Genomic DNA, 26823 nt, shown 5'->3' on the forward strand with positions numbered 1-26823 from the left:
GGGATGCCTTCTCTCAGTCTCTCTGTCTCTCTCTCTCTCTTGCGAATGGAAAAAAAGAAAATTTTATTAATGTTAAAAACAAAGATGAAACAAAAAAAAATAGACAAAAACCAAACACCAAGTGGGAATAGCACTAGGGGTTTCTGCCTGGATACAGCCACGTAGCACAGGGTAAAGAGTGGTGTGCGCCGTCTTTCAAGGAAAACCTTGCTGGGTTTTGAGCTGGTAGACTTTTTCTCTAGTATAGAAGAGACACTATTTCCCTTTCAAAATTTTAAAATGGCTGCGTATATATTTTTTTAATTGTCAGAAGGTGCACATGCTACCCAGGGAGAGATGAAAAGACAGAGACAGGGAGAAGGCACTTCTATTGTGAGGCCACGCCACAATCCCTCGTCCTCCATTTCTCCATCCGGTCGGGATTGGGGCACACACACACACATATGCGCCTTTTTCAAGCTGCAGATTCAAACCACAGTCAGCCACGTGGGATCCAGCTTCCTTAACTACTAGAGCACGGGGCTGGCCCAGGGCTGTGTGCTTTCTCCAAGAGCACAGAGGTGATTACAGCCAAGGGCAGCCTGCTGCCAAGGTCTTGGATCCAAAAGATGCAGGTTTGGGGTCTTTCTACCCTGCTCTCCCGCTCCGTAAGCCAGGAGGATAATTCATCTCAACGCGACTCAATTCTCCTACGGATGGAGCAGCTCCAGGCAGAGCAGACTGCGCTGGACAGACGTACCTGAAAGGCCCGCAGCTCAGGGACGGCCTGTACCGAACGATGGCGAACACGGTGGGCAGCATGCACAGGAAGAGCATGAACAGGAGCATCGCCAGGTAGAAGTTGTTGGATCTGCCGAGGAACCAGACGGTGCGTGTTGAGCTCACGCCGTAGCCAGCGGCTCAGGCTGTAAATTCCCGAAGAACCAGCACAGAAAGCACCACCCAGCTCCTCGCAAGCAGGAACATCCCTGTCCTGGCGGTACCAAGGAATGGGTCTGCCAAAGGGTCGCACACAGTGTACACCTTGAAACTGGTGCTCCAGGGGACTTGGCGGAGCCGCCAGTCCAATTGGGTATCAGAGAAACACTTGCTGAACACCCGTCAGCCCTGAGCCCACCTCTGCATCCACTGCTCCCACCACATAACCTTGACTGATGGAAAAGTCATAGAACGTTGCCCAGTGGCCTGGGTCCTGACCCAGCGGGTCCCACCCCCATCCCAGCCTTGAGCTCGCCTCCGGCGGCAGCGTGGCCTGGTGGTTAGGGCCGCCAGACCCCACACAGATAACAAGGTGGTTCAAGTCCCAGAACTGGAGGCTTAAAAAATATGCCGGGCATGGACACATCCATGCCCGAAATTCTGAAAGGAGGGAGAGACGGAGGAGAAGGGACTGTGGCGTGGCTATGTCCCAGGAGACACTTTCTCTTCTTTCTGGTAAACACATATAACCCTCTAGCTAAAAAGAAAACAAAAAAAAAAAAAAAAAAAGAAGACGACGACTTTAAATGTTCCACATGTGTTGTATCAAAAGTGACTTAAAACAATTGCGAGATTGGGCCAGATTGACAGTGATGCTGCTATAACACATCAGTCTGCAAAGTTGGCCTACAATTGAAGGTCCTGAGTTCGAATCTGAAGACCTCCCTGAAATGCAGGGCACACTCATGCCGGCGATCAGGAACGGGCTGAGGCTGGGGGTGGGCCACAGGGTGCACACGCTGCTGGGGATGCCATCTCTCAGTCTCTCTGTCTCTCTCTCTCTCTTGCGAATGGAAAAAAAGAAAATTTTATTAATGTTAAAAACAAAGATGAAACAAAAAAAAATAGACAAAAACCAAACACCAAGTGGGAATAGCACTAGGGGTTTCTGCCTGGATACAGCCACGTAGCACAGGGTAAAGAGTGGTGTGCGCCGTCTTTCAAGGAAAACCTTGCTGGGTTTTGAGCTGGTAGACTTTTTCTCTAGTATAGAAGAGACACTATTTCCCTTTCAAAATTTTAAAATGGCTGCGTATATATTTTTTTAATTGTCAGAAGGTGCACATGCTACCCAGGGAGAGATGAAAAGACAGAGACAGGGAGAAGGCACTTCTATTGTGAGGCCACGCCACAATCCCTCGTCCTCCATTTCTCCATCCGGTCGGGATTGGGGCACACACACACACATATGCGCCTTTTTCAAGCTGCAGATTCAAACCACAGTCAGCCACGTGGGATCCAGCTTCCTTAACTACTAGAGCACGGGGCTGGCCCAGGGCTGTGTGCTTTCTCCAAGAGCACAGAGGTGATTACAGCCAAGGGCAGCCTGCTGCCAAGGTCTTGGATCCAAAAGATGCAGGTTTGGGGTCTTTCTACCCTGCTCTCCCGCTCCGTAAGCCAGGAGGATAATTCATCTCAACGCGACTCAATTCTCCTACGGATGGAGCAGCTCCAGGCAGAGCAGACTGCGCTGGACAGACGTACCTGAAAGGCCCGCAGCTCAGGGACGGCCTGTACCGAACGATGGCGAACACGGTGGGCAGCATGCACAGGAAGAGCATGAACAGGAGCATCGCCAGGTAGAAGTTGTTGGATCTGCCGAGGAACCAGACGGTGCGTGTTGAGCTCACGCCGTAGCCAGCGGCTCAGGCTGTAAATTCCCGAAGAACCAGCACAGAAAGCACCACCCAGCTCCTCGCAAGCAGGAACATCCCTGTCCTGGCGGTACCAAGGAATGGGTCTGCCAAAGGGTCGCACACAGTGTACACCTTGAAACTGGTGCTCCAGGGGACTTGGCGGAGCCGCCAGTCCAATTGGGTATCAGAGAAACACTTGCTGAACACCCGTCAGCCCTGAGCCCACCTCTGCATCCACTGCTCCCACCACATAACCTTGACTGATGGAAAAGTCATAGAACGTTGCCCAGTGGCCTGGGTCCTGACCCAGCGGGTCCCACCCCCATCCCAGCCTTGAGCTCGCCTCCGATGTTGCAGGCTACTTTGGCTCTAGTGACGGTGATTTTCAGCTCTCTCTCACTTGGGTGCGATTTGTGCTCAGCTGTTTGTTGCTGTTTGTTTGTTTGTTTAGAATTATTTATGGGGCCAGCAGGTGGAGTGGTCGTTAGGGGCTCTGGACTTCCATGGCTGACTGTGATTCAAGTCCCAGACCAGCTTGCTTTCTCACTTTCCCTCCCTCCCTCTTTCTCTCTCTCTCACTCTGTCCCTGTTAGTCAAGTTAAAGTTAATTAATTAAAGCAATAATTAACATTTTTTTCCTTCAATTTTTCTACAGAGCATGTATACTCACCAGAGGGAGATGGAGATGGGGTTGGGGGGAGCGAGGGAAGGAGAGAAGGAGGGGGGGGAGAGAGAGAGAGAGAGAGGGAGAGAAAGAAAGAGAGAGAAAGAAAGAGGGAGGGAGAGAAAGTGAGAAAGCAACCCCCCAGGTCTGGGACTTGAACCACAGTTGGCCACGTGGGAGTCCACGCCTTAACCACCATGCCACCTGCTGGCCCTGCACTCAGCTTCTTATCCATTCTCCTCCTGGCTGATCAGGGTGAACATTCTGCCTGATTAAGAGCTAATCCCTGCATCCTGGGCCCTAAACTGGCTGATATCCGGGAGTTTGGCCACACACATACATACATATGATGAATATACATACACACATATATGTAAATAAAAACATTTCTGAATGTATGCATGTAAAATGTAAATACATTCTCTTGTAAGTTATGGTCAAAAAGTTTGAATGCTACTTTAAATAGACACCCATGAGAACGCTTCTGTCAAAGTAAAATAACTGAGCTCTAACAGATGTTTAAGATGTCTTATGAGCTGGGACCAGCAGTTAGCATAATGGCTATGTCGCTGGACTCCCATGTAGTCGACCGTGGTTTGAGTCTGGACCTGGTGGCTTAAACTCAAGCCAGGCACGTGTGTGTGCGTGCCCAAGATCCCAAGAGGAGAATGGAAGAGAAGGGATTGTGGTGTGGCCACCCCCCCTGGGGGGAGATTTCTCACTTTCTGTCTCTGTCTCTGTCTTTCTGGCAGCACACACACCCTAGAGCAAAAAATCCTCTCCAAAAAAAAAAAAAAAAAGATGTCTAATGCTAAAACTAAACAAAACAAAAACACAAAAAAGAGTGAGTGTGGAACTCCTGTGAGGCTGGAGGAAGAAGAACACGGAGCTCTGATCAAGTCTTGGTCACGGTCTACGTGGACACGTGCATGCTCTGTGACCAGTGGCTGCACTCGTTGGTGCAGTCCCAATGAAAGACTGAGGCCGATGTCCGAGGTGGCACCGTTAACTGTGGCTAGTAGTTAGACACAATCCGCCTGCCCACACACAGCGGGACGAGTAGAAACTGGAGGCTATCTCCCTCCTGAAACGAATCTCCCTGACACAAGGCTGAGGGGCAGAGACTGGACACGAAAGGGCACATGCTCTGGGCAATTCCACTTGCATAAAGTCCAACACCAAGCTCACCTCATTATGCCATTAGAAGTCAGCCGTGCCTGGGATCGCACATGGTGGGCGCCCAGGGAGCCATTCCTGTTTTGTTTCCAGTCTGGGTGCTGGTTACATACTGTGTTCAGTTTGTGAGAATCCAAGCTAAACATTGATGAATGGTGCTTCTTTTTCTAAGCTTTAGTAAAAAGTTATTATTATTTTTTTCTCAGAAGTTTTGTTTTTGTTTAGGGCATGTGCACTTGCTGGAGAGAGAAAGAGACAGAAAGCAAGAAATCTCCCCTCCTCCCCAGGTGGGATGAACACACTGCAATCCCTTCTCCTCCACTCTCCTCTTGGGATTTTGGGCACACACACGTGTGCACACCTGTGTGAATTTCAAGTCACCAGGTCCAGGACTTGAACCACAGTTGGTCACAACATGGGAATCCAGCACCTTAACCACCATGCCACCTGCTGGCCCCTGTTTTTTTTTCCCCAAGTGTCATGAGGATCAGCAGATGGCATGGAGATTAAGGCAGCTAGATCCTACACGGCTAACTCCACAGTTCGAGTCCTGGACCTGGCAAGTTGAAAATTATACCAAGTGCGTGTGTGTATGCGTGTGTATATACCCAAAATCCCAAGAGGAGAATGAGGGAGGTGGGATTGCAGTGTGGCTATCCCTCCTGGGGGTTATTTTCTTATTTTCCCTCTTTCTGTCTGTCTTTCTCTGCCAAGCATATGTGTCCATAGCAAAAACTAAAAAACAAAAATAAAAACAACCCAAAAAAGTATCATGATTCCAAGAGGAGTAATGACCAATTTCCAGGGTGAGGCATGGGGGGATGACTTCATTCAGGATTTTGACAAAGAGCTGGGGAGAATCGCTTGTTGGAGGACACCCCTGGAAAAGGCCCATGAGGTGACGCGAGTTCTCTGTGTGAAGCAGACCTTGTTCTCACTGACCTGGAGGCTCTGAAGACTTGCTGGTGGGGCACGTTGCAGGTCAGCACAGCCCAGCTCCGCAGGTACATGAGCCCAATGAGCTTGAGAACGTTGACTGCTGGGAGGCAGGGCGAGAAGAAGGCCCCCATCCTGGAAGGTCAGGAGGGTGAGTTTGCTTGGGTTCCGTTCCACTGCATCTTCCAGGGTGGTGGGCCAGAAATCCACCCAAGAATATGGTTCTAAGATTTCAGGGTTTCCATCTTGTGCTTGCAGCACTGGAGAAGCCTCCAGAAGGTCTGATACACCAAGCCTGTCTTTAGGAACAGGATTCCCTGGCCTGGGAGGTGCCCTCGGTGAACAGACTTTCCGACCATCTGTCTGTGTGCAGCCATCAGGGTGGGTCTGTCAGTCTTGGGCTCGTGGTTAAGTGAAAATGGGGAGGCCCTTTGGAAGCTGAGGGTGGGACGGGCCAAGCTCCCAGCTGTGACCACAACCACTCCTGTCATCCTCACTGGTGAAAAGCAGCCTCCTCCCAGCCTCCCCGGTCCTCTTCAGTGGCTTATCCTACTGGTTTCTGTGCAGAAATTGGGTGACGGGGTGTTAGTGGTGGTGGTGTGACCAGCAGTGGCTTCAAAATGGACTGTTTCTTCTATCATTCCTTTCTGCAAACTCCTTAGAAAGCCATGAATACAATTACTCCCTAAGAGAAACAGCGCCCTTGGAAACAGCCTTCCTTCGTGTTTACCGCTGCGTTTATAGTGGTCACATTCCACCCAGACTAACTACAGCCTCAGCCCGGGTGAGGTCGGTGTGAGCGACGACAAGAAGGCTCAGTACCTACCAGATCATCCCTTGGTTGTAGACTAAATGGAGCACGTTCTCAGCTATTTTGAATTCTCCATACTCGGGCTACGAGAGAAAGCGTTTTTGTGCATGAAACAAATCTCCCTGTTCTTTGCATACACCTGTTTGTTTCAGTCGCACAGAATTTTTTTCTTTTTCTTTTTTTTTTAAAAAGAATTATTTTATGTAACTTTATATATTTATTTATTTTAATTTTACTAGAGAGAGAGAGAGAGAAAGTAAGTGAGAAAGCGAGAAAGCAAGCCACCAGCTCCAGGACTCAAACCCGAGCTCCAGGACGCAAACCACGGTCAGCCATGTGAGAGTCCAGCGCCCTTAACCACCACGCCACCTGCTGGCCCCCGGAAAGAATTCTTTACTCATAGAGATCACTGCCTGTGTGGCCTACCCCCAAATGGGACCTGTAAGAAAAAGCTTTGGGGACCAACAGTTGGCGTAATGGCTATGTCGCTAGACTCCCATGTAGTCGACTGTGGTTCGAGTCCCAGACCCAGTGGCTTAAACTCACACCAGGCACACATGCATGTGTGCCCAAGATCCTGAGAGGAGAATGGGGTAGAAGGGATTGCTGTGTGGCCATCCCCCCTGGGGGGGGGGGGGTTTCTCGCGTTCTGTCTCTCTGTCTCTGTCTCTCTGAGTGCATGCGCCCTATAGCAAAAACCTCTCAAAAAAAAAAAAAAAACAAACAGAAAAGAAAGAAAAGGAAAAGCTTTGTACAGCGCTCCCCCCTTTCCTTATCCGCTTTCTGTCCGTGGCTCCCCTTACCCCACCTTCCCCAGCGAGGAACTGAGGCAGGGCACGGCATCTACTCACAAACTTGTTCTCCAGGTCCCAGCACCAGTAGTCACTCAGGTAGCGGACGAACAGGCCTCGGAAGAAGTCTATGAGCAGGATGCTGGCCACCGTGAAGAGCATGTCGATGATGGACAGCTTCAGCATCTCCTGAAACACAGGTGTCCACAGATGTCACCATGTCCTGCCCTCCCAAGACAGCTTCAGCATCTCCTGAAACACAGGTGTGGACAGAAGTCACCATGTCCTGCCCTCCCATGCCACCTCTTCCTGTGGGCCTGCACCAGGGCCATCTCCAATGGTGTCTGCGTTTTTCTTTTTTTTTAATATTGGTAGAAGGCACACGCAGTCCCTTCTCCATCTTCCCGTCTTCTTGTGACTTTGAGCACACATGCACACGTGCCTGGCATGTTTCTCAAGCCACTGGCCTGGGACTCAAACCATGTGCTCGGCCATGTGGGATCCAGCCCACTGAACCGCCACGCCACAGCTGGCCCCATTTGTCATCTTTATCAAGTGCAGTGGGCAGAGGGACAGGCTCCTTGAACGTAATGAGCGCTCAGTAAACAGTTGTTCATTTGACTCTGACCCTTGATGTCCAAGGCCAAGGTTACATGAACTAGGAAAGAAGCCACAGAAGATTCCTTGAGGCCTGGGACTCGTTCCCATGGGATAATACCTTGGGGTGAGATTCTCTGTGCAGGGCTAAGTGTGGAAGGTGAACAAATGGTTAAAACACAGAATTTGGAGCCAACGCTTAGGTTCGGGTCTTCACTCTGCTCTTCACCATCTGCGTCCCTGGCCAAGTTACTTATCTGTCCCTGCCTCAGTTGCCTCATCTGTGCCTAAACGACGATAATAATAATAAGACTCTCATGAGGACTGAGCACTTGGGTCAGGGACTAGTGCTCAGCTAAAACGGCACGAGTCTTTGCACTGATTATTACGATTAATTATGAGACCCGGAAAATCATAGCTTTACTGAAATCTCCTTTCCTTTTCTACCTAGTAGGGACAATGACACCTCGGGGAGTTGATGGGTTCCATTACGCAGTGGGTGCAAGGGGATCTGTGAGGATAAGGGCACCACCTGGCCAACGTATGTCTCCCAGCACTGGTCTTGGGGAGCCTGGGTGTAGACGGTGGTCTCATTGGCCTTTGCGAGTGGCATGGCGGAAGTCGCAAGACCAGTCTCTTCCAAGGCCCACGTGCTGCTTCTCCTGAGCCACCTTCCAGGCTGAAGCGTGGACCATTTCTCTTCTTCGGGGGCTGTCCTGGTGGCAAAGACGGTGGTAGAATCGAGCCAAGGACTTGTGTTATTTGGGGTAGCAACTTCCTGTGTAGAAAGGGAGGAGGGAAGGAAGAAAAAGGTCTAAGGAATCAGCCATGAATGTCCAGGATCTCATCACCCTGCTCGGGATTGATGCCTTCTCCCTCTCCCTCTCCCTCCACATAACTGACACAAGTGGGCCCCAGGAGTGGAACCCAGAGACGTAATGGATATTATTTTCCCTACTAAGTGAGTGAAACCGCTGCAGTTGTCTGTACCTATACTCACAAGAGTTTCAGGGGAAGCCCAGCAGTTGAAGCTAATGCCCGGGTCATGCAGTAAGAGCCGTCAGTAAGGGCCCAGCTCTGGGCAATCTCAACGCCCAGATACTAGCAGTTACTTCCTATGGCCTTTTCTGCCTACAGGTCTTTAAATCAAAAAAGAAATAATTAACATATAATCATTGTACTTATTTATGGGGGTGCAATGGGATTTCTTTCTTCATTCTTAATTATGCCATAGGGTACGTGTGCTCACCAGAGAGAGTGTAATAGAGAGATGGGGAAAGTGGGAAAGCACCCCTAGAGGGGATGGCCACACTGCAATCCCTTCTCCATTCTCGTTTTAGGATTGAGACCTAGAAAACCCATGTGCCCGGCATGTTTTCCAAGTCTCTGGGCCTGGAACTTGAACCGTGCAGTTAGCCATGTGGGATCCAGCTGCTGTAAGCACCATGCGTGCTGGCCCCATGATGGGATCTTTAGTACAAGAATGCAATGTATGATGACAATACCAGGGTAATTAGTTATAATACCAGGGTAATTAGGATACCTGTCATCTCAGCCGTTTGTCATCACTTCTTGGGAATATTCAAAACCCTCTCTTAAAAAAAATTCTACTGGGAACCAGCAGTTAGCGTAATGGCTATGTCGCTGGACTCCCACGTAGTCAACCACGGTTCGTGTCCCGGACCCGGTGGCTTAAAACTCACGCCGGGCACGTGTGCGTGCGTGCCCAAGATCCCGAGAGGAGAAGGGATTGTGGCGTGACCATCCCCCCTGGAGGGTGATTTCTCGCTTTCTGTCTCTATGTCTCTCTCTGTCTGTCTGGCGAGCGCACGCGCCCTACAGTGAAAATCTCTCCAAAAAAAAGAAAAAAAAATTCTACTTTACTATTTATTATCTATATTTAATTGGTGTACATCTCCTGGCATACAATATGCTTTTAAAAAAACATTTATTTAATTTTATGTATTCATTCAATCATTTTCATTTGACCAGAGAAAGACAGACACCCAGAGAGAAGGAAAGTGAGAAAGCAAGCCACCAGGTCCGGGACTCGAACAATAGTCGGCCATGTGGGAGTGTCCAGCGCCTCAACCACCAATGCCACCTGGCAGCCCCATACTTTCTCAAGGCATGCATACAGTGTGAGATGATCAAATCAAGGATATGACTATATACATCATTTTCAAGGAAACTTATCTTCTCGTGTCCATTAAATGCTTTCTTCTTGAGCCCCCTTACCCTGTCTTTTAGTTCCTTTGAAGTATACGTTAGTTGTTATTAACTATATTCTTCGTACTGTATTTTATAACGCTAGAAATTGTTCCTCTTTTCAGCCTGGAATTTTGTCTCTGTTCATCTTTGATCCTCTATTCTCCCATCTTTCCCAGCTTCTACCAATCATTTCTGAACAACAGTCAAGCCCATTGACGGACACGCCTTGCAGTTTGATGCTACTGAGAAATACCTTGGGCCAACGACCCTGAGACAGCTCCTCCTCCCTGGCTCCGTGCCCTGACCAGCCCACATATCCTTGCCGGGGAAGGAGGTTGAAAATGGTTGCCAGATACCCCAGGCTGGGAGTGGAGTCTCCTGCTGGGCTGGGCTGGGCGCACCCACTCTGAACGGTTCCCCATGTGATGTTCACTGTCTTGAATGAGCCCAGGGCCTGCTGCTCTTCCTGGGATCATTCACAATAGCTGCTGATGGGACTCGAGGAAACAGGACAGTCTGGTACCACATCCAAGGCCCCCAGTTCTCAACCCAGCGCTGTCACTTCCCAGCCAGGAGCCGAGTTTCTTCCACCCCTCCCTCTCCTTTCCTTCCTTCCTTTCTTTGACATCCCCACTGCCAGAAATGCTAGAGGGCATGCGTCTTGCCCAAGAAACAGAAAGAGGGGGAGAAAGCACCCCTCAGTGGGGCATGGTCATGCCACAATCCCTTCTCTTCCCTCTCCATCCTGTTTGGGTTTGGGGCATGCACACACATGGGTCCAGCTATTTTTTTAAGCTCCCAGGGCTTGACTTGGACTGCGGTCGGCCATGTGGGATCTGGTTCCCCTAACCCTAGTCCCCGAGGCCGACTCAAACCTGAGTTCCTGCATCTAGGTAGTGGGGCTAACTTTTCTATCCTTACCACGAGAGACCACAACTCAGCTGAGTTTCAGACATGACCCACGGAGTGGAAGTACCAGCAGTGGTGTTGACCAGGAGGCTGGTGAGCCTGGTGTGTGATTCCAGGCAGGGATGGCAGTGGTGGGACAGGTGACGTCCAGATGGGGCACTCACCTCAATGCTCATGCTGTTGACTTTGTCCAGGAGGGCGATGATCAGACTGTAGAGATTTCCCAGATACAGCACGAGGACCCTGAAAACCACAAGCCCACCCTGAGAGGCCAGATCGCCACACACAGGCCCACAGTTCTGGACCTACACCTGGTTCTAGATTATCATGGATATGTGAACACAGAGGCTGCCATGTTTCCTGCAGTCACCTCAAGGGTATGAAAAAAATGCCAGATTCAGGGCCAGAGGGTGGTATAATGGTTAAGTTGCTGGACTCCCACATGGCCGACTGTTCAAGTCCTAGACCTGGCAGCTTGAAACTCATGCCAGGTGTGTGTGTGTGTGTGCGTGCGCCCAAAATCCTGAGAGGAGAATGGAGGAGAAAGGATTGTGGTGTGGTCATACCCTCATACCCCGGGGGGAAGGGTGTGATTTCTCACTGTCTCTATCTCTGGTGAGTGCATACATCCTATAACAAAAATAGCTACCTCTCAAAAACAAACAAACAAAAAACCCCAAAAAACAAAAAACAGGATTCCAGAATTCCAGAGTCTATCCTGATTCAGTAGGTCTGGATGGGGTCTGAGATTTTTATTTTTTTTTTAATTTTTTTTTTAAGTTTTTATTACAGGGTGGGTGTGTTCACCAGAGAGAGAAAGTAAGTAAGAGATCACACCTCACACCCACCCCACCACCAGGGGTCTTGGCCACACTGCAATCCCCTCTCCTCGCTCCTCTCAGGATTTTGAGCACGCATGTACGTGCACTCAGCGTGATTTTCAAGCTTCGTGTCCAGGACTCAAACCCTACAGCTGGCCAAGTGGGACCCAGCACCTTAACCTCCATGCCACCTGCCGGCCTGAGAATCATTTTCATTGCCTTCCCAGGTGATTTCAGGCTAGCCCAGGACAGGACACTTTGGAACCAGCGGTGCAGCACAAAGCACGTGAAGTTCACAAGCAGGGCTGTGTCACGCCTGGTTTATAAAGTGCTTTTCCTCGCTCTACTGATTTATCCTCACAATAGCTCCGTGAGGGGCACGTGCTATAATCCCCCACGAACGGTATAAGGAAGTTGAATTACGTGGCGGGCTGCATCAAGAGGCAGGGTGTGACACTGGAGTGTCAGTGCTCTGCTTCTGCAATGACGCTGACCCCCTCAGGGGCCCCGAGGGGACCTGCAATGCTGCTGCACCGTGGACTAGGCCAGGGGCCATCACCACCCATGATCACGCCCTGATGTCAGTTGGAAGGGTTGGAGAACACGTCGTGGGATTTCCCAGGATGCAGCTTGGGGTCTTATGAGAAACCTGGCGGACGAGGGCTGAGCCTGAAGCATGGGCTGAAGTGCTGTGTATCGGGAGCCAGGTCTTAGTGGCCGACCACGGACTGAACCTTGTCTCCATGGCTTGACAAACACATCGGGTGCATGTGTGTCTGAAATCCAGATGGAATGAAAACATGGAGGAAAAAAGATTGCAGTATGCCCACAGCCTGCTGAGGGGGTGCATGCACTCTCGCTCTCTCTATGTGAGCATACAAAACCTCATGCAAAAAAAAAAAAAAAAAAGAGAAAGAATAAAAGAAGAAGAAGAAACCTAGAGAATGAGATGTGAAAGGAAAATGGCAGGTCTACAAATCCTTCAACAGGACCACAGAAAGCACTTTGAGAATCATGAAATGATGTTCCTTCCGGGGCCTGTGTGCTCACTGGAGAGAGAGAGAGAGACAGGGAGGGAAAGTGAGAAATCCCTTCCTGGAGGGATGGCCACACTGCAACCCCTTCTTCTCCACTTTTCTTTTGGGATTTTGTGACCGGTGTATTTTTCAAGCCTCCGGATCTGGGACTCGAACTGTGGAATTGGCCATGGAGCATCTAGTGCCTTAACCACTATGTCACCTGCTGGCCTGAAAATGCATCTGGATCTTGAGGACAAGACTCCAAGCTGAAACTACAAGGGGGCCACCCCTACCGGCTCCCTTATGCTCTTGGGTGCAGAGCCGGACACCTGTAAGAAGGTGTGGGCAGAGAAATGGGCAGGGTGGGCATCCCTCGGGGGCATCCGTGTGTCTCCCAGTGGCTTCCCCTCCGAAAGCGTCAGACTCCTCAGACATAGTGCCAGGAGCTCTCTCTCTGCATTAGAGGGCCTAGCACCGGCAAGCCCTCGGGTGCGCTCAGTGAAGAGCCGGTGCAGGAGGGAGTGAGACGTTTCACCTCCTGCTTTCTCGGCAATGCTGTTGTTCTCGCGTCCACTGAGCCCGGGATAGGAGGTGGAGCCGTCTGCTGGGGAGTTAATGGATGTGAAAGAATATGTCCTGCTGTTATTACCAAAATTAGACCTAATTTGTCTGGGGCGAGTCTCTTGATGCCTCTGTTTCTCCACTTTTGAACATGAATAACGAGGCCAATCTGTGTAATAGGATTGGCTTTCCACCAAATGCAATAATGGAATCGATTCTCTCCCATGCCTGCTGGCTGGGAGGAGCGGACAGAGGCGCTTCTCTCCTCCCGGTCAGGTGCTCAGAGGGGCCATGAGGGCCAGGGCTAGGAGCCAGGGGGCTGTGAGACTCATCCCTCACCTACCTGGACCTGGGAGGTGGTTCCTTCAAGCCCCATCCTTTTCCTGCCTCTTGCTGTTAGAAACTAAGTTTGGAAACGGGCCACGCCCTTTTGTTGCATAAAACCTGTGGTTACTTTTATGCTACGACCTCAGGGTCCAGTGGCTAGGATGGAAACGGTACGACCCCCCAAAATCAGAAATACTTGTTATCTGGTCACGTACAGGAGATGTTTGCTGACTGACTTCTGGAGGACAGAGGTCTTCCCGAAGTAGTCTGTGGAAATCAGTTCTGTAGACTGTCATCAGGCATGGCAAGAGAGAACACAGTAAAGCATTTACAGCGGGACTGGGGGACCAGGCCCTGACCTCCGCCTTCTACTGCATTCAATTTAACAAGATGTCACCTACGTGCCGTGGTTAAATTTATTGATGAGGTGCCCGTGCTCCAGGGAGAAGATGTGGATTTTTTCAGAAGACAGTGATGAAGCAGTGCGGTGTTCTGACCTGCAGGGGGCACCCTGGATGCTCTCTCAGAGGGACCAGCCCTTGCTGCTCAAGTCTGCCATGACCTCCTGTGGTGGCAACCTCTGCTGGTCCTGGACTGCCCCAGAAGTTTCCAGCCATATCCCCAACAGCCTCTCGAGTCTACACTTTGGGGAATTCTGAGCAAAGCATGAGCCATATCATATCCTATGTCTGGACAAACAACATGGGTCTCCTTCATCCCTTGTAGTCAACTAACAAAAGGGATTCAGCACAGAGGAGGACCAGACACACTCTGTCATCCTCATGGTCCTCCTCGGTATCTGCTCTTCCTGCCTGCCCTCCTCACCCCCTCTTCTTCCCTCGCTTCCCCTCTTCCCCTCTCTCCCCTTCACTACCCTTAAATCCTTTCCTCCTGTCTCCTCACTGCTCTTGCAACTTCCCTTTCTTCCCTCTCGTGTCCCGCCTCTTAAAGTCCACCCGGAGGTCAAGTTTGGGGCTAAGTATTGAAGACCAGAAGTCAGACCAGGCTTGGAGGGACTTCCCTTCCTGCCATGGGAATGGGCCCACAGGTGAGCTGCAGCGTGACGTCCCCCGGCTGGGTTGCCATACCTGGCCAGCTGGAAGCGCAGTGTGGTCCGTGGGTGGTACATCTCCAAGGCGGCGATGAGGTCAAAGGCTGACGGCGCCAGCATGGTGACGAGGGAGACCACCACGCTCACCTACGAGAGAGGACGCGCCAGACCCTCAGTCCCCAGGGCCCCTCCCCGGCCTCGCTCACCTGCACCTGCTCCTTGGAGCCTCACATGCAGTCAGTGGGTACCCAACGGCCATGTGGTTCCCTCATGGAAAGTCTCCCCAAGTCTCTGCTAATTAGCCTGTTTCAAAAGGACGCCAGCATTTTTTCTTTTTCTTTTCTTTTTTTTTTTTTTCTTTTTTTTGAAAGGGTTTTGCTATAGGGCAGGTACGCTCTCCAGAAAGACACAGACAGAGAGTCAGAAAGCGAGAAAGCCCCCCCCAGGGGGGATGGCCATGCCGCAATCTCTTTTCCTCCATTCTCCTCTCAGGATCTTGGGCACGCACGCACACACATGTGCCCAGTGTGAGTTCAAGCCACCGAGTCCGGGACTTGAACTGTGGTCAACTACATGGGAGTCCAGCAATGTAGCCATTACGCCAATTGCTGGTCCTGGATGTTAGCATTTTATTGTGGATTTATTCCTCTTAGAAACTCTCCTTGGGGCCGACAGGTGTTGTAGTGGTCACGTCGCTGGATTCCCACATGGCTGGCTGTGCTTCGAGTCCTGGACCTGGTGGCTTGAAAATCACTCCAGGTGTGTGTGCAAGCATGAGTGTGACCAAGAGCCTAGGAGGAGAACAGAGGAAAAGGGATTACGCTGTGGCCTCCCCTCCTAGGGTGGGGGGTGATTTCTCACTTTCCTGTCTCTGTCTCTCTCTATCTGGTAAGCATGTGTGTCCGATGGCAAAAATGTCTGAAAAAAAAGAAAGAAACTATGTGCTCTGAGGACACTCACCTGTCATTGGGGACCCAGCAGCATTTCTGCCACATTTCCCGAGGAACATTTCATTCTACTTCTACTTCCCTGACCTCGGATGGAAGATGAAAATCACTGCGAGCATTAGGAAGAGGAGAGGGAAGGCCGAGAGATGATTTACTGCTCTTTCTGGACACGGGCGTTTAATTATGGAGCGAAATATGCCCGTCTCTTGTTTCTCTGCACTTATGGTGGAAGAAAGAAGTTTTAGTTGCTATATAAGATGTTTGAGCTAAAATCAGAAATAATCTCTGAATGTATCTTTAAAAAGTCTATCCATCTATCTATCTGTAAACACGCAAACATTTATATAACCCACCCAACTGCCATAAGTTAGAGGGATAGGAAACGATTATACACTATTGTCTCATATTTTGATAAACTGTACGTTGACAAATAGGTATAGGATAAACTGAAGACCATCTTGTCACCTATATGCTTTATTTTATTTTTTTGCCATAGAATATGTATTCTTGCCAGAGAGAGAGAGAAAGAGAAACCATTTTCCCTGGGGAATGACTACGCTGCAGTCCCCTCCTCTTCAGCCTGCTCTTGGGGCCTTGGGCATATGTGTACATGCACCTGGCGTGATTTTCAAGCCGCCAGGTCTAGAACTTGAACAGCACACCTGGCCATGTGGGAGCCAGTGCCTTAACCTCCATGCTACTTGCTGGCCCTACACTTTGCTTTTTAAGTCTCAAAGGATGATAATTTCTATAGACATGGTCTGAGAAGAATTTTTTTTTTTTTAAGAGAGATTTTGGCTATTGGACAAAGAAACAGGGGGAGAGAGAGAGAGAGACAGACAGATAGACAGAAAGTGAGAAATCACTCCCCAGGGGAGAGAGCCATACCACAATCCCTTCTCCTTCATTCTCCTCTCAGGATTTTGGACACACACACACACTTGTGCCCAGCCTGAGTTTTAAGCTACCGGGTACAGGACTCGAAATGTGGTCAACTATGTGAGAGTCCAGAAATGTAACCATTACACCATCTGCTGGTTCCAGGAGAGACAGTTTTAACGCTATTTCTGCCTTTCAAATCTTTCCAGGTAAATTGAACAAATCTTTCAGGATAATGGTTTTCTCACACATCTTCAGAATTCTGAAGTTGCCCATAACCTTTCGCTTGGTAATTTTCTATTTATGGGAATATTCACACCATGAGGGAAAAGATTGTTTTTAAAAGCCAGCTGTGTGGAACTGGTTCTGGAAGCATTGTTTGTAATTAGCAATATGGAAACCACCTAAGTGTTAGGCAGTGGGCACCTGGTCACCCTTGATGGGGACAATGGAGTACGACACTGTCCTTAGGACAGATCTGCAGGTGAAGTCAACTTCTGAATGCATGGATGTGAAGAAATAGCTGTGGGAAATGCAAACTGCAGTCATCAAAGCTCAAACATCAAGAATAGTGTGGATACTTGAAGTGCTTTTGCATCAAAAGCTTTTCTGAAGGCCACTACGATCATTTAGTCAAGCCTTGGTGCTGCTACTCTACCTCAAAGCCTTAGTCATCCATGCTCCAGGACAAGAGAACTGAGCATTCTCCCTAAGAGGTTTCTACCTAACTCACTTAAGAAATAGAGGGATGCGCTACTTTCAGATCTTTCTGAGAGGGTGCATGGATACCTCGTTCTTCTCCCAAAGCGTCAGCTCCTTCTTGGACTGCTCCAGCTTCTGGGACCGGTCAACCACAAAGTAGATGAGATATATGCTCCCGGCCAGTGAGAGAAGCACCAGGATGTTGGCCACGATCCTCAGGCAGATGGTCACTGCCCTAAGGGAAGAGGCAGCATGAGGACGGGTCCAGGGGGTTCTGCTACATTGTCTGATCATGGTATCAGACGACGCCATACAGGGACAGGAACACATCCGCTGCTAGGTGGATTCTCTGCCCTGAAGAATCATTGCTCTTCCCTCTCCCTCCACCCCAGGACTCCTCATCTCCTAAGAAATCAGCAATGAATTATAAATCCAACCGGCCAGCATCTTGTAGGGCTCATAGGGCTATAAACAAACAACACTGTTTTGAGAGTCAGAGCATTTGAGTGGCAGTTCTTGCTCTGCCAATGTAAGACCGCAGTCCTCTGGTGTACACACTTAGGATATAAAAGTTCCATTCAAAGTTTCAGGGGAGGGAGGGAGAGGAGGAGGAGAGAAGCAGAGAAGGAGAGGAGGGAGGGAGACAACACGAATGATTTGCCTGTTGTTACATATGATGAATCCAGCATGGGCCCCTACATCTCCTTGACAGTTTACTGGCTATCTTTTTCCCTCTAGAACGTAACACAGCTCTGGAGATCCCAGGGAGAATCTAGAACTAAGGAAATCACCCTGGAAGGCTTGTGAAAACGAATTGGATCGTGTTGTGTCTAATGACTTCAAAGACTTGTTTCTAAATGCAGCGGACCCTAACAGCATCCATCTACTTACTGCTCCCTTAGCGAGTTAGAAATCGGTGCTATAAATACCTCTTTTATTCTCTACGTAAAAGAATGGGAAACGCGTCAGTTTCAGATCTCTGTCTTATTGCAGGATCTAGGAAGGAAGCAACACTTTTAAAGGCTGCTGTGAAAAATAAATTGTAGTGTGCCCTCAGATCACATTACTAGAAGGATGGGTATCAAGAACGGAGTTGCCTGACAATTGTGAAAATATGATGTAGATGATCTGGTTAATTTAAAAAATTTTTATTTTTATTACTTTTTTTGTAAGAGATTTTTGCTACAGGGTACAGAGCAAAGAGAGAGACAGAGAGATAGAAAGCAAGAAATCACTCTTTAGGGGGGATGGCCACACCACAATCTTTTCTCCTCTGAGTTTCAAGCCACCAGGCCCAGGACTCAAACTATGGGCAACCAAATTGAAGTCCAGCACCTTAGCCACTATGCCACCTGCGGACCCCAATTTATTACTACTTTTTAATCTGCTATAGGACACATGTGCTTACCAGAGAGAGACAGACACACAGAGTAAAAGAAGGAAAGTGAGAAAGCAAGATGCCAGGTCTAGCACTCGAACCATGGTCAACCATGAGGGAGGCCAGCACTTTAACCACCACGCTACCTGCAGGACCCAATCTGGTTCATTTCTATATCAAATTGAAATAAAACTTAATGAATTCAGTGCAGGGAATATTAATACCTACAGGTTTTTGCTTTTCTTCTTTTCCTGTTCTTCCAGTATAGCCTCCTTTAGAGAAAAAAAAAAAATACACAGTACAAAAGCTTAGCACTGTCATCAATTTCAAATCATGAGAAATGATTTATTTCCAATAATACAATGATAATATTACAACTTATGTCTTCAATGTCTGACTTTATTCTGTAAGAGTCTATTGATACAGGGAACCAGCAGTTAGCGTAATGGCTATGTCGCTGGACTCCCACGTGGTTGACCGCGGTTCGTGTCCCGGACCCGGTGGCTTAAAACTCACGCTGGGCGCGTGTGCGTGCGTGCCCAAGATCCCGAGAGGAGAATGGAGGAGAAGGGATTGCGGCGTGACCATCCCCCCTGGGGGGGTGATTTCTCGCTTTCTGTCTCTCTGTCTCTCTCTGTCTGTCTGGCGAGCGCACGCGCCCTATAGCCAAAACCTCTCCAAAAAAAAAAAAAGAAAAACAAAGTCTATTGATACAAATGAGTTGGATTTCAATTACTTAATAATCAATCATGAAAGAAGGGGGTAGGAAGAGAAAATGGAGGTCATGTGAGTGTGATAATTTACATGATCTAATTAAAAAATTTTGTCAGAGAGCACATGCACTTGCGGGAGAGACAGAGAGAGAGAGAGATGGATAGAGGGAAAGTGAGAAAGCACCCTTCATTTATGGGGAATGGTCACATACAATCCCTTCTCCTCCATCTCTCCCTCTTTTTGGGGATTTTGGGCACACACGTTCACGGACCCAGCATATTTCTCAAGCTGCCGAGTCCGGGACTTGAACCACATAGTTGGTCATGTGAAATCTAATTGTCTGGGACTTGAACCACATAGTTGGCCGTGTGAGAGCTAACTACTTAATTACCAGGCCACCATTTAGTTTTCTGTGTAGTTCCTAAATGTTTTTGATTGCCTTGTCTTTTGCATGAAAAATGAAAGTGTATATCCCCGACATATATGTACTAATTTTCAGGTTATATGCATACCACATGGTAACAATCCATCGTGGAAATCATAAAAAATGCACAAACTGAAATTTTGAAAGGATGAAATAAAAAATTAAAAAATAAAGAGAGGGACCCAGCATCAGTAGAGCACACGAAATGCCACTATACAGGAGGCTAGAAGACTCATGGGAAGCCTGCATTTGTCTGAGACGATGTCCTCCCTCTCATAAAGGAAAAATTAAAAAGTCCAGGTCTCCATATTTCCCTGTACTCCACGGAATCACCTGGTGCATTTCCTGGGGCACACTTGCCTCACTGCACAGACAATTGCACTGGACAGTAAATGCTATGGGAAGAGGACAGTGCTGACTCTTCCAGCAGAGGGCCAGTGGCTTGCACTGTAGAGGCCATGTGTCCAGACTCCACGGAGCCCTCCCCCCAGCCTGGACAGGCTCCCGTCCTCACCCTGATGCTGTTCACGATGGCAGCCGTTTTGCTCTCTGCAGCCTCTGGGTTTCCGATGAGATAATCCCAGGCACAAAACACCCGCCAGCAGAAGGTGTAGTTTTCATTAGAAGCACTGGCAAGGCTGGTGCGGGAGTTCTTAGCCATCCTGCGAGAGAGGACCCAGAACAGGGAAACACTGAGTCTCAGGAACAGGATTATCCAGGTAGGGCTGTTGCTAGCCTGCAGGGAGCCTCTGTGTGAACCAAAAAAGGTCCGCTCTGGGTAGATGCAGCTCTGTAGGTCATGATGGTGCAGGCTGAGCCCTGGCTGGATTCAGCAAACATCCTTTTCAACAGTGAAAACTATGATGGCCCATTACTGTGTGAGTCCATGACACAGGCAGTTCCACCACAGTTGTGGCCAACAAGTCAATATAGGTGTGTGTACCTGGAGTCAGCCAACCTAATGTCTATGCAGCCATGACTGTGCAATACCATTCATTCCTTCTTGGGGTTCTTATTTATGGGTAGCTAATCCCTGGTTGTGTTAACCTCACCCCTATAGAATATGCTGGGTCCCTCTTGGATGTGTTATTCCTTTAGATATTTGAAGGCAGGAGTCATAATCTCTCCTCAGGTGACACTCTCCCTCCTTTTTTCTTTCATCCATATTTCATGTTCCCAAGTTTGCTCTGATTTGTTCTTAAATCATAACATCAGAAAAAGGGCCTAAGTTTTCCAGGTGGGGTCTTGAGACACCAGGAGCTAAACTGGAAAGTTTCATGTCAACTGAAAGCTCCCAAGACTCTGAACATCTGCTAAGTTCGTTTATTTGACTGTTTATTATTATTTTTATCCCCAGCACTTCTATCTGCACTTTGCTAACATGCCCACATGGGGCAGAGTGATGAAGGCAGGGTAGCACAATCTGAGAGAAGTAGCTGGTGAGCCAAGGGGGTTGGAGGGCAGGTTCTTTCCTGGATTTGGGGCCTTTCTGTCAGTTTGCAATTATCTAGTGCCTATACAAAGCACAGAACATTAAGCTGGAAGGAACTTGGTGGTTTTCTAAGCCAACCTGCCCATTTTACAGATGAAGGCCAGACAGGAAGACGGAGTTGCTACAGGTCTCACAGCAATATGGGGCAGGACTTTATTTTGTGCTGCACCTTCTCTCAGGGATGAGTGCCAACCACATCAGAACAGAGATAAGCCTAGACTGCAGAATTTGTAGCTAGGTCACAGGCAAACATATAGGAGGATGTCTTGCTTTCTGCAAACTCTACATGTTATTCATGTCTCTATCATCACAGTTACTATGTTATCTAAATGACATTAATTATTAAGTCTGTACGAGTCCTGTCTCTCCAAACTTAATGCAGAACCTCTCACAAAGGAGCAAGTGCTTAATGAGCAGGAATCGAAATGGACAGACCTCTTGTAGCCTCGCCCGCCTCATCTATAAAACGGAAACAGCTATGACTTAGCTTCATAGGGTCTACGGACAAGACTAAAATGAGATCGCACATAACCTAATTCTGGACATGTGTTTTGAGAAATCGAGCAATCATACTTTTTTAAAAGAATGATGAAGCTGTAAGCAAACACCGCCATCCCCACCAGGAAATAGGCCAAGGGCAGCCGATAGCCAGCTCTCCCGATCTTCCTCTCCCTGCCATAGTAGCCATAGAAGAGGACTGAGTACTGGAGATAGCCCTGCAAAAAGAATACTTGGTGTCACTTCTGATTCTTAGGTCCCAGAACCACAGCCCACTGACCCGCTTCCTCAAGGCAAGAGTAGGGCTGAACATCAACCTCACCCCCAGGGACCAGACGGTGTCCAGGTCTTGGGCAGACGCAGCATGCTCCTTGGGGATGGTCTTGCTGGTGGTGCTTCCAAAGGGCTGGCCTGCAATCAACTGATAAGAGAGGGAAGGACGTCACGAGGGCCTCTGGGTGGAGGGAACCAGGAGGAAAGGGGCAGCTGACATTCGTGTACCTGTAAATACACTACAGGGAAGAGCTCTCCAGTGGGTGGATTTCTGCTTGATTTTCATTGTTAGAAAATTAACCATAGGTGACCAGAGTTCCTTTTTGCCTGATCAGGGTCTGCTTGGGTGAATTCTCTCTGGGCTAGACGTTGCTCCCATGGGTGGATTGCTGAGGTCACGGACTTACTATGATGGCTTGGGAAGTGGTCCCATTTGCTATGTAAAGACAAAGCTGGCTGCAAACGGGTTTTTCTTTAACACTGAATTGGCAAACTGGTCCACCACCCAAAGGTGGCCTAGCACCAATTTTTGTATGGCATGAGATGAAGGTTTTTTATTTTTTTTAAATGGTTGGGGGGAGGGGTCAAAAGAAGAACCATATTTTGTGACACATAAAAATGAAACGACATTCAAAGTTCAGCATCTATAACTAAAACTGCATTGGGGACAGAGCCAAGCTCGCTGGTGAATGTGCTACCCACAGCAGCAGGTGTGCTACGTGGCCGACCTGAGAGCTGCGACAGAAACTGTGGCCCACTGGGCCCAAAATGTTTACTCCATGACCTTTCCCAGAAAAAGTTTGTCAACTCCTATTTTTTTTTTTTTAAGAGAGATTTTTGGTACAGGGCACGTGCACTCCCCGGAGAGAAAGAGAAAGACAGAAAGCAAAAAAAATCCCCCCCCGCCCCAGGGTTGGAGGAGTGGCCACAGAGCAATCCCTTCTCCTCCATTTTCCTCTTGGGATTTTGGGCACGCACACACATGCATCCAGCATGAAGTTTAAGCTGCCAGGTCTGGGACTTGAACTGTAGTCAACTACGTGAGAGCCCAGTGACATAACCATTGTGGTATCTGCTAGTCCTGCCAACTCCTGTTCTAGCACTTGCATTATCCTTTCTACAAGGCTAACAAGAGTTTCACACTATTGCTTTAACATCCCTCTTTTTAAAAAGCCTATTTTTATTTATTTCCCTAGAAAAAGAGAGAGGGAGAAAGGGAGGGAGGGAGGGAGAGAGAGAGAGAGAGACATCCCTGATAAGGTCCTCCTGCTGCATCCCCGCCCCACCCCCAAGTCCTGCAGCCATAGACAGGCCCCAGTGTGTCCAAGGAGACCAGAACTCGAACCCAGAGCCTGCCCATATGGCCTCCAGCATCACGCAGCGGCATCCCTACTGCCCGTGCCACTGTGGTTTGGCCGTAACATTTTCTCCTTTTAGCAAAAAGCATGTTTTGCTCCCCTAAAATGGTTCTTACCTCTGGAATAACAATGAAAGCACCTGTCATAATTGTGAGCACAATATTAATTCCAAATAACCATCTCAAGAAGATGAAATAGGAGGCGACACCTGATCCAAAATGACCTAAAGAAAGATGAGATAATGACAACAGTTTATATGAAATCTCCACGGTGCCAGAAATTCTCCAGAAAGCAATACTATACGTTTTCTTATGCCAGCGGGGGACAGAGTGAGAATGTCATTGTACAGGGACCAGCAATTGGTGTAATGGCTGTGTTGCCGGACTCCCATGTAGTTGACCGTGGTTCAAGTCCTGGACCCAGTGGCTTAAACTGACACCAGGTGCGTGTGCATGCGTGTCCAAGACCCTGAGAGGAGAATGGAGGAGAAGAGATTGCAGCGTGGCCATCCCCCCTGGGGGGTGATTTCTCGCTTTCTGTCTCTCTGTCTTTCTGGCGAGTGTACGTGCTCTACAGCAAAAATCTCTAAAAAAATAAAAAAAATAAAATAATGTCATTGTACCAATCAGAATGTCGGCCACCAAAATAGTCATTTTGAACGTACCAAGATGCCCTTGAACGCCTACTAGTTTCAAATGTAGAAAAAAGAAAAAAAACCCTATGTTGACTAAATGCTATTTGATAATTGTTTCTCAGTGACATTTCATGTAAAGTGTGCTTACAAGATTTATAGTATTTCATGCATGGTAAGAACTATCAGTATCTTTTGAGAACTTGGTATAAATATTTTTATTTAGATGTTTCTGCCTTAGGGTATGTGTGCTTGCTGGGGAGACAGAGAATGACAGACAGAGATAGTGAGAAGGAAAGTGAGAAATCCTCCCCCAAGTGGGATGGCCACACCTTCTCCTCCATTCTCCTCCTGGGATCTTGGGCATGCACGCACATATGCCCGGTGTGAATTTAAGCCACTGGGTCTGGGACTCGAACTGCGGTCAACTATATGGGAGCCCAGCAACATAGCCATTACATTAACTGCTGATCCCACATTTCTAGAATTTTTAATTTAAATCTACTTTTTGTTTCTCATAACAAGTAGAAAAAAAAATGTCACAAACAAAAAATCTATTTGAAGATCACTGTATTAAAATGAGGATTCTAATTGGTTTCTACTAAACTTTTAGGGCATTATTCTATATACTTAAATTATTTTTGTATAAAATTAGCATTACTCTACAACATGTATCTTCACTTATCAATATATTATATACATTTTCTCTTGCCAAAAATACCCTTCTATTAAACAAATTTTGTTCAAATAGTAAATCTTTCTGTGTCTCTTCACAAGACTTTTACACAGTATGGCCCAATTTTACAGTTTATTTTATACTCACTATTTTAAAACTTATTTAATTTTATTTATTATTATTATTTTTAATTTGACCAGAGAGAGACAGAAAGTGAGAAAGCAAGCCGCCAGGCCCAGGACTCGAACCATGGTCAGTCATGTGGGAACCCAGCATCTTAACCACTATACCGCCTGCGGTCCTTATTTTAGGCTTACTGTTAAGCTCATGCTTCATGCTGTCTGTACGTTCTGTGTGTGGGTTTATAGCTGCTATTGTGGATGTGATCTTATTCTTTTAGGGTATTTTTTTAGGGTATATTCTTTCAGGGTATTCTCAGTGGTTCCAGTCATCTGTATGAAAATGCAAATTTTCCTGCTTGTGTTTTGCAGTTCTGTGTCTGCCCTCTTATTCATCACTGTCTTTTGTGTGGTTCTTCCTGGGGTTTGCGCTGTGTGGGAATGAACAAACTGGGACAGGACGCCAACTTGTGGCAGAATGTGGAAAGGCACCAGCAGGGCCTGTCCCATCCTGGAAGGTGATGGGGATGACACCGAGTCTCCCATCGCCACTGTCCCAACTGGAGCCTGGTCACAACCTGCTGTGCAAATGCCCTCAGGGCCGCCCCGTGTTGGGACCGGGACACAGAATGCGTAGGCAGCATCCCGCCCCACTCCTCCAAACGCAAATACTCACTCTCGATTTTCTTTATCCTCATTTCCCAGGGGATGAAGATGACCACAAAGTTACAGGCGAGGCGCGCCAGTTTCCGCCAGAGCTGGAGAGAGAAGGATCGGAGAGTGCCACGTTCAGGAAGACGGCCATGCCCATGGGGCACGAGGGTCCTGAATGGAGGGGCTCCCAGACACACTGGCTGGTACCGCAGTTACCACAGCCTTTTAGCAAAGTCAGGCTAAAGTACACTCCCTCGTCCTCTCTGTGCTCCTGACAGGTAGGAGGACACCTGCCTTGGGCTCTGAGCTGTGGGTTGTGTGTTGAGGTGCATATTATTTTTTCTCTTCCCTTCCTTTCATGTCTTTTTTTTTTTTTTAAGACGTTTTTGCTACAGGGAACATGTGCTCACTAGAGAGAGAGAGAGACAGTGAGGGGGAATGCGAGAAATCACCCTCCCCAGTGGGGGTGGTCATGCTATAATCCCTTCTCCTCCATTCTCCTCCTGGATCTTGGGCATGTACTCACATGTACCTAGCATAATTTTCAAGCCATCCAATCTGGGACTAGAACCACTGTTGACCGTGTGGGAATCCAGTGACATAACCACTACGCCACCTGCCGGCCCCAAGGTGCACATTCTCTAGGGTCACAGCTTGGCTTATTCATATTATTCCTGGTGCAGGGTCTAAGAGCAATGGAAATTATGAGAGGAATGCCATCTAAACACACCTACTTGACCTGCCCACAGACCTTAGGTAGCTCTGGGAGTGGGGCCAGGAATCCTCAGGGCTAACTCACTGCCCAGTCAGGAACAGTTCACATCCCTGTTGAGGACCAAGGGTCTCGAACCTGCCCTGAAACTGCCCACATCTTGCAGTTTCCCAAGCTCTCTCATGCTCCAAGCTGCTAGGGATAAAGTCTGGGGATGTGTCTTGTGAGTTTAGGATGCAAATGCTAAAAAAAAAAACGGTGTTTTGTTTTGTTTTTCCGGCTCTGGCTTCCAACCATGTCGGTGGGTTGTACATCTTAACACCCAAATAATCTGGGTGTGTGTTGGAAGCAAATGATATCGCTGCAGAAAGAGGAGTTTCAAATGTAATTACCGCACGCCCAACGCTAAGACAGCACACGGCCCCAGCACAGAGCAGATGATGATGTCATTCTGGCCCTGTCTGCGGAGGCCAGAGAGGCTGCTAGGAAAGTCTGAATTTTATCAGAAGTTGGAATTGCTTATTTGCTCGTGATTCAAGACTCAACTCAAACACGGCCACTCCCATGAAGATGCCACAGGAGTGTCTGCTGCCAGAAATAAATTCTGCCATCTGTCACCTGCTCAAACAACAGTGGTGGTCTCTCCTACACGTGTCTATTAGCTCCTCCCCGGTGTTACCTTCATGGCGTTCCCCTGGCTTGTCTCCTAGAGCAGAGAGGAAGCCCGCGGGTTTCTTACTGTTTATTTCTTAGTATTATTATTATTTTTTTAGAGAGATTTTTGCTATATGGTGAGTGCACTCACCAGAGAGTCAGAGACAGACAGAAATCAAGAAATCACCCCCCAGGGAGGATGGCCACACCACAATCCCTTTCC

The 26823-nt window shown here is 48.3% G+C and overlaps 1 protein-coding gene across 1 annotated transcript in view; it reads right to left on the reverse strand.

Annotated features, from left to right (window-relative positions):
• TMC3 (transmembrane channel like 3) overlaps positions 1-26823 on the reverse strand; it is a 52424-nt gene that overhangs the window by 10160 nt on the left and 15441 nt on the right. The window contains exons 5-17 of the mRNA XM_006142656.3: positions 23271-23377; positions 21846-21944; positions 21599-21741; positions 20048-20195; positions 18624-18667; positions 17105-17252; positions 14527-14636; positions 10875-10953; positions 8123-8368; positions 7054-7182; positions 6218-6285; positions 5398-5526; positions 2464-2574 (exon numbers count right to left, since the gene is read on the reverse strand). Of these exons, the coding sequence (XP_006142718.1) occupies positions 2464-2574; positions 5398-5526; positions 6218-6285; positions 7054-7182; positions 8123-8368; positions 10875-10953; positions 14527-14636; positions 17105-17252; positions 18624-18667; positions 20048-20195; positions 21599-21741; positions 21846-21944; positions 23271-23377 (1561 nt within the window). The remainder of the gene's footprint in view (positions 1-2463; positions 2575-5397; positions 5527-6217; positions 6286-7053; positions 7183-8122; positions 8369-10874; positions 10954-14526; positions 14637-17104; positions 17253-18623; positions 18668-20047; positions 20196-21598; positions 21742-21845; positions 21945-23270; positions 23378-26823) is intronic.

The sequence above is a fragment of the Tupaia chinensis genome, unplaced genomic scaffold, assembly GCF_000334495.1.
Source record: "Tupaia chinensis unplaced genomic scaffold, TupChi_1.0 Scaffold000078_1, whole genome shotgun sequence".
Classification (NCBI taxonomy): Eukaryota; Metazoa; Chordata; class Mammalia; order Scandentia; family Tupaiidae; genus Tupaia; species Tupaia belangeri.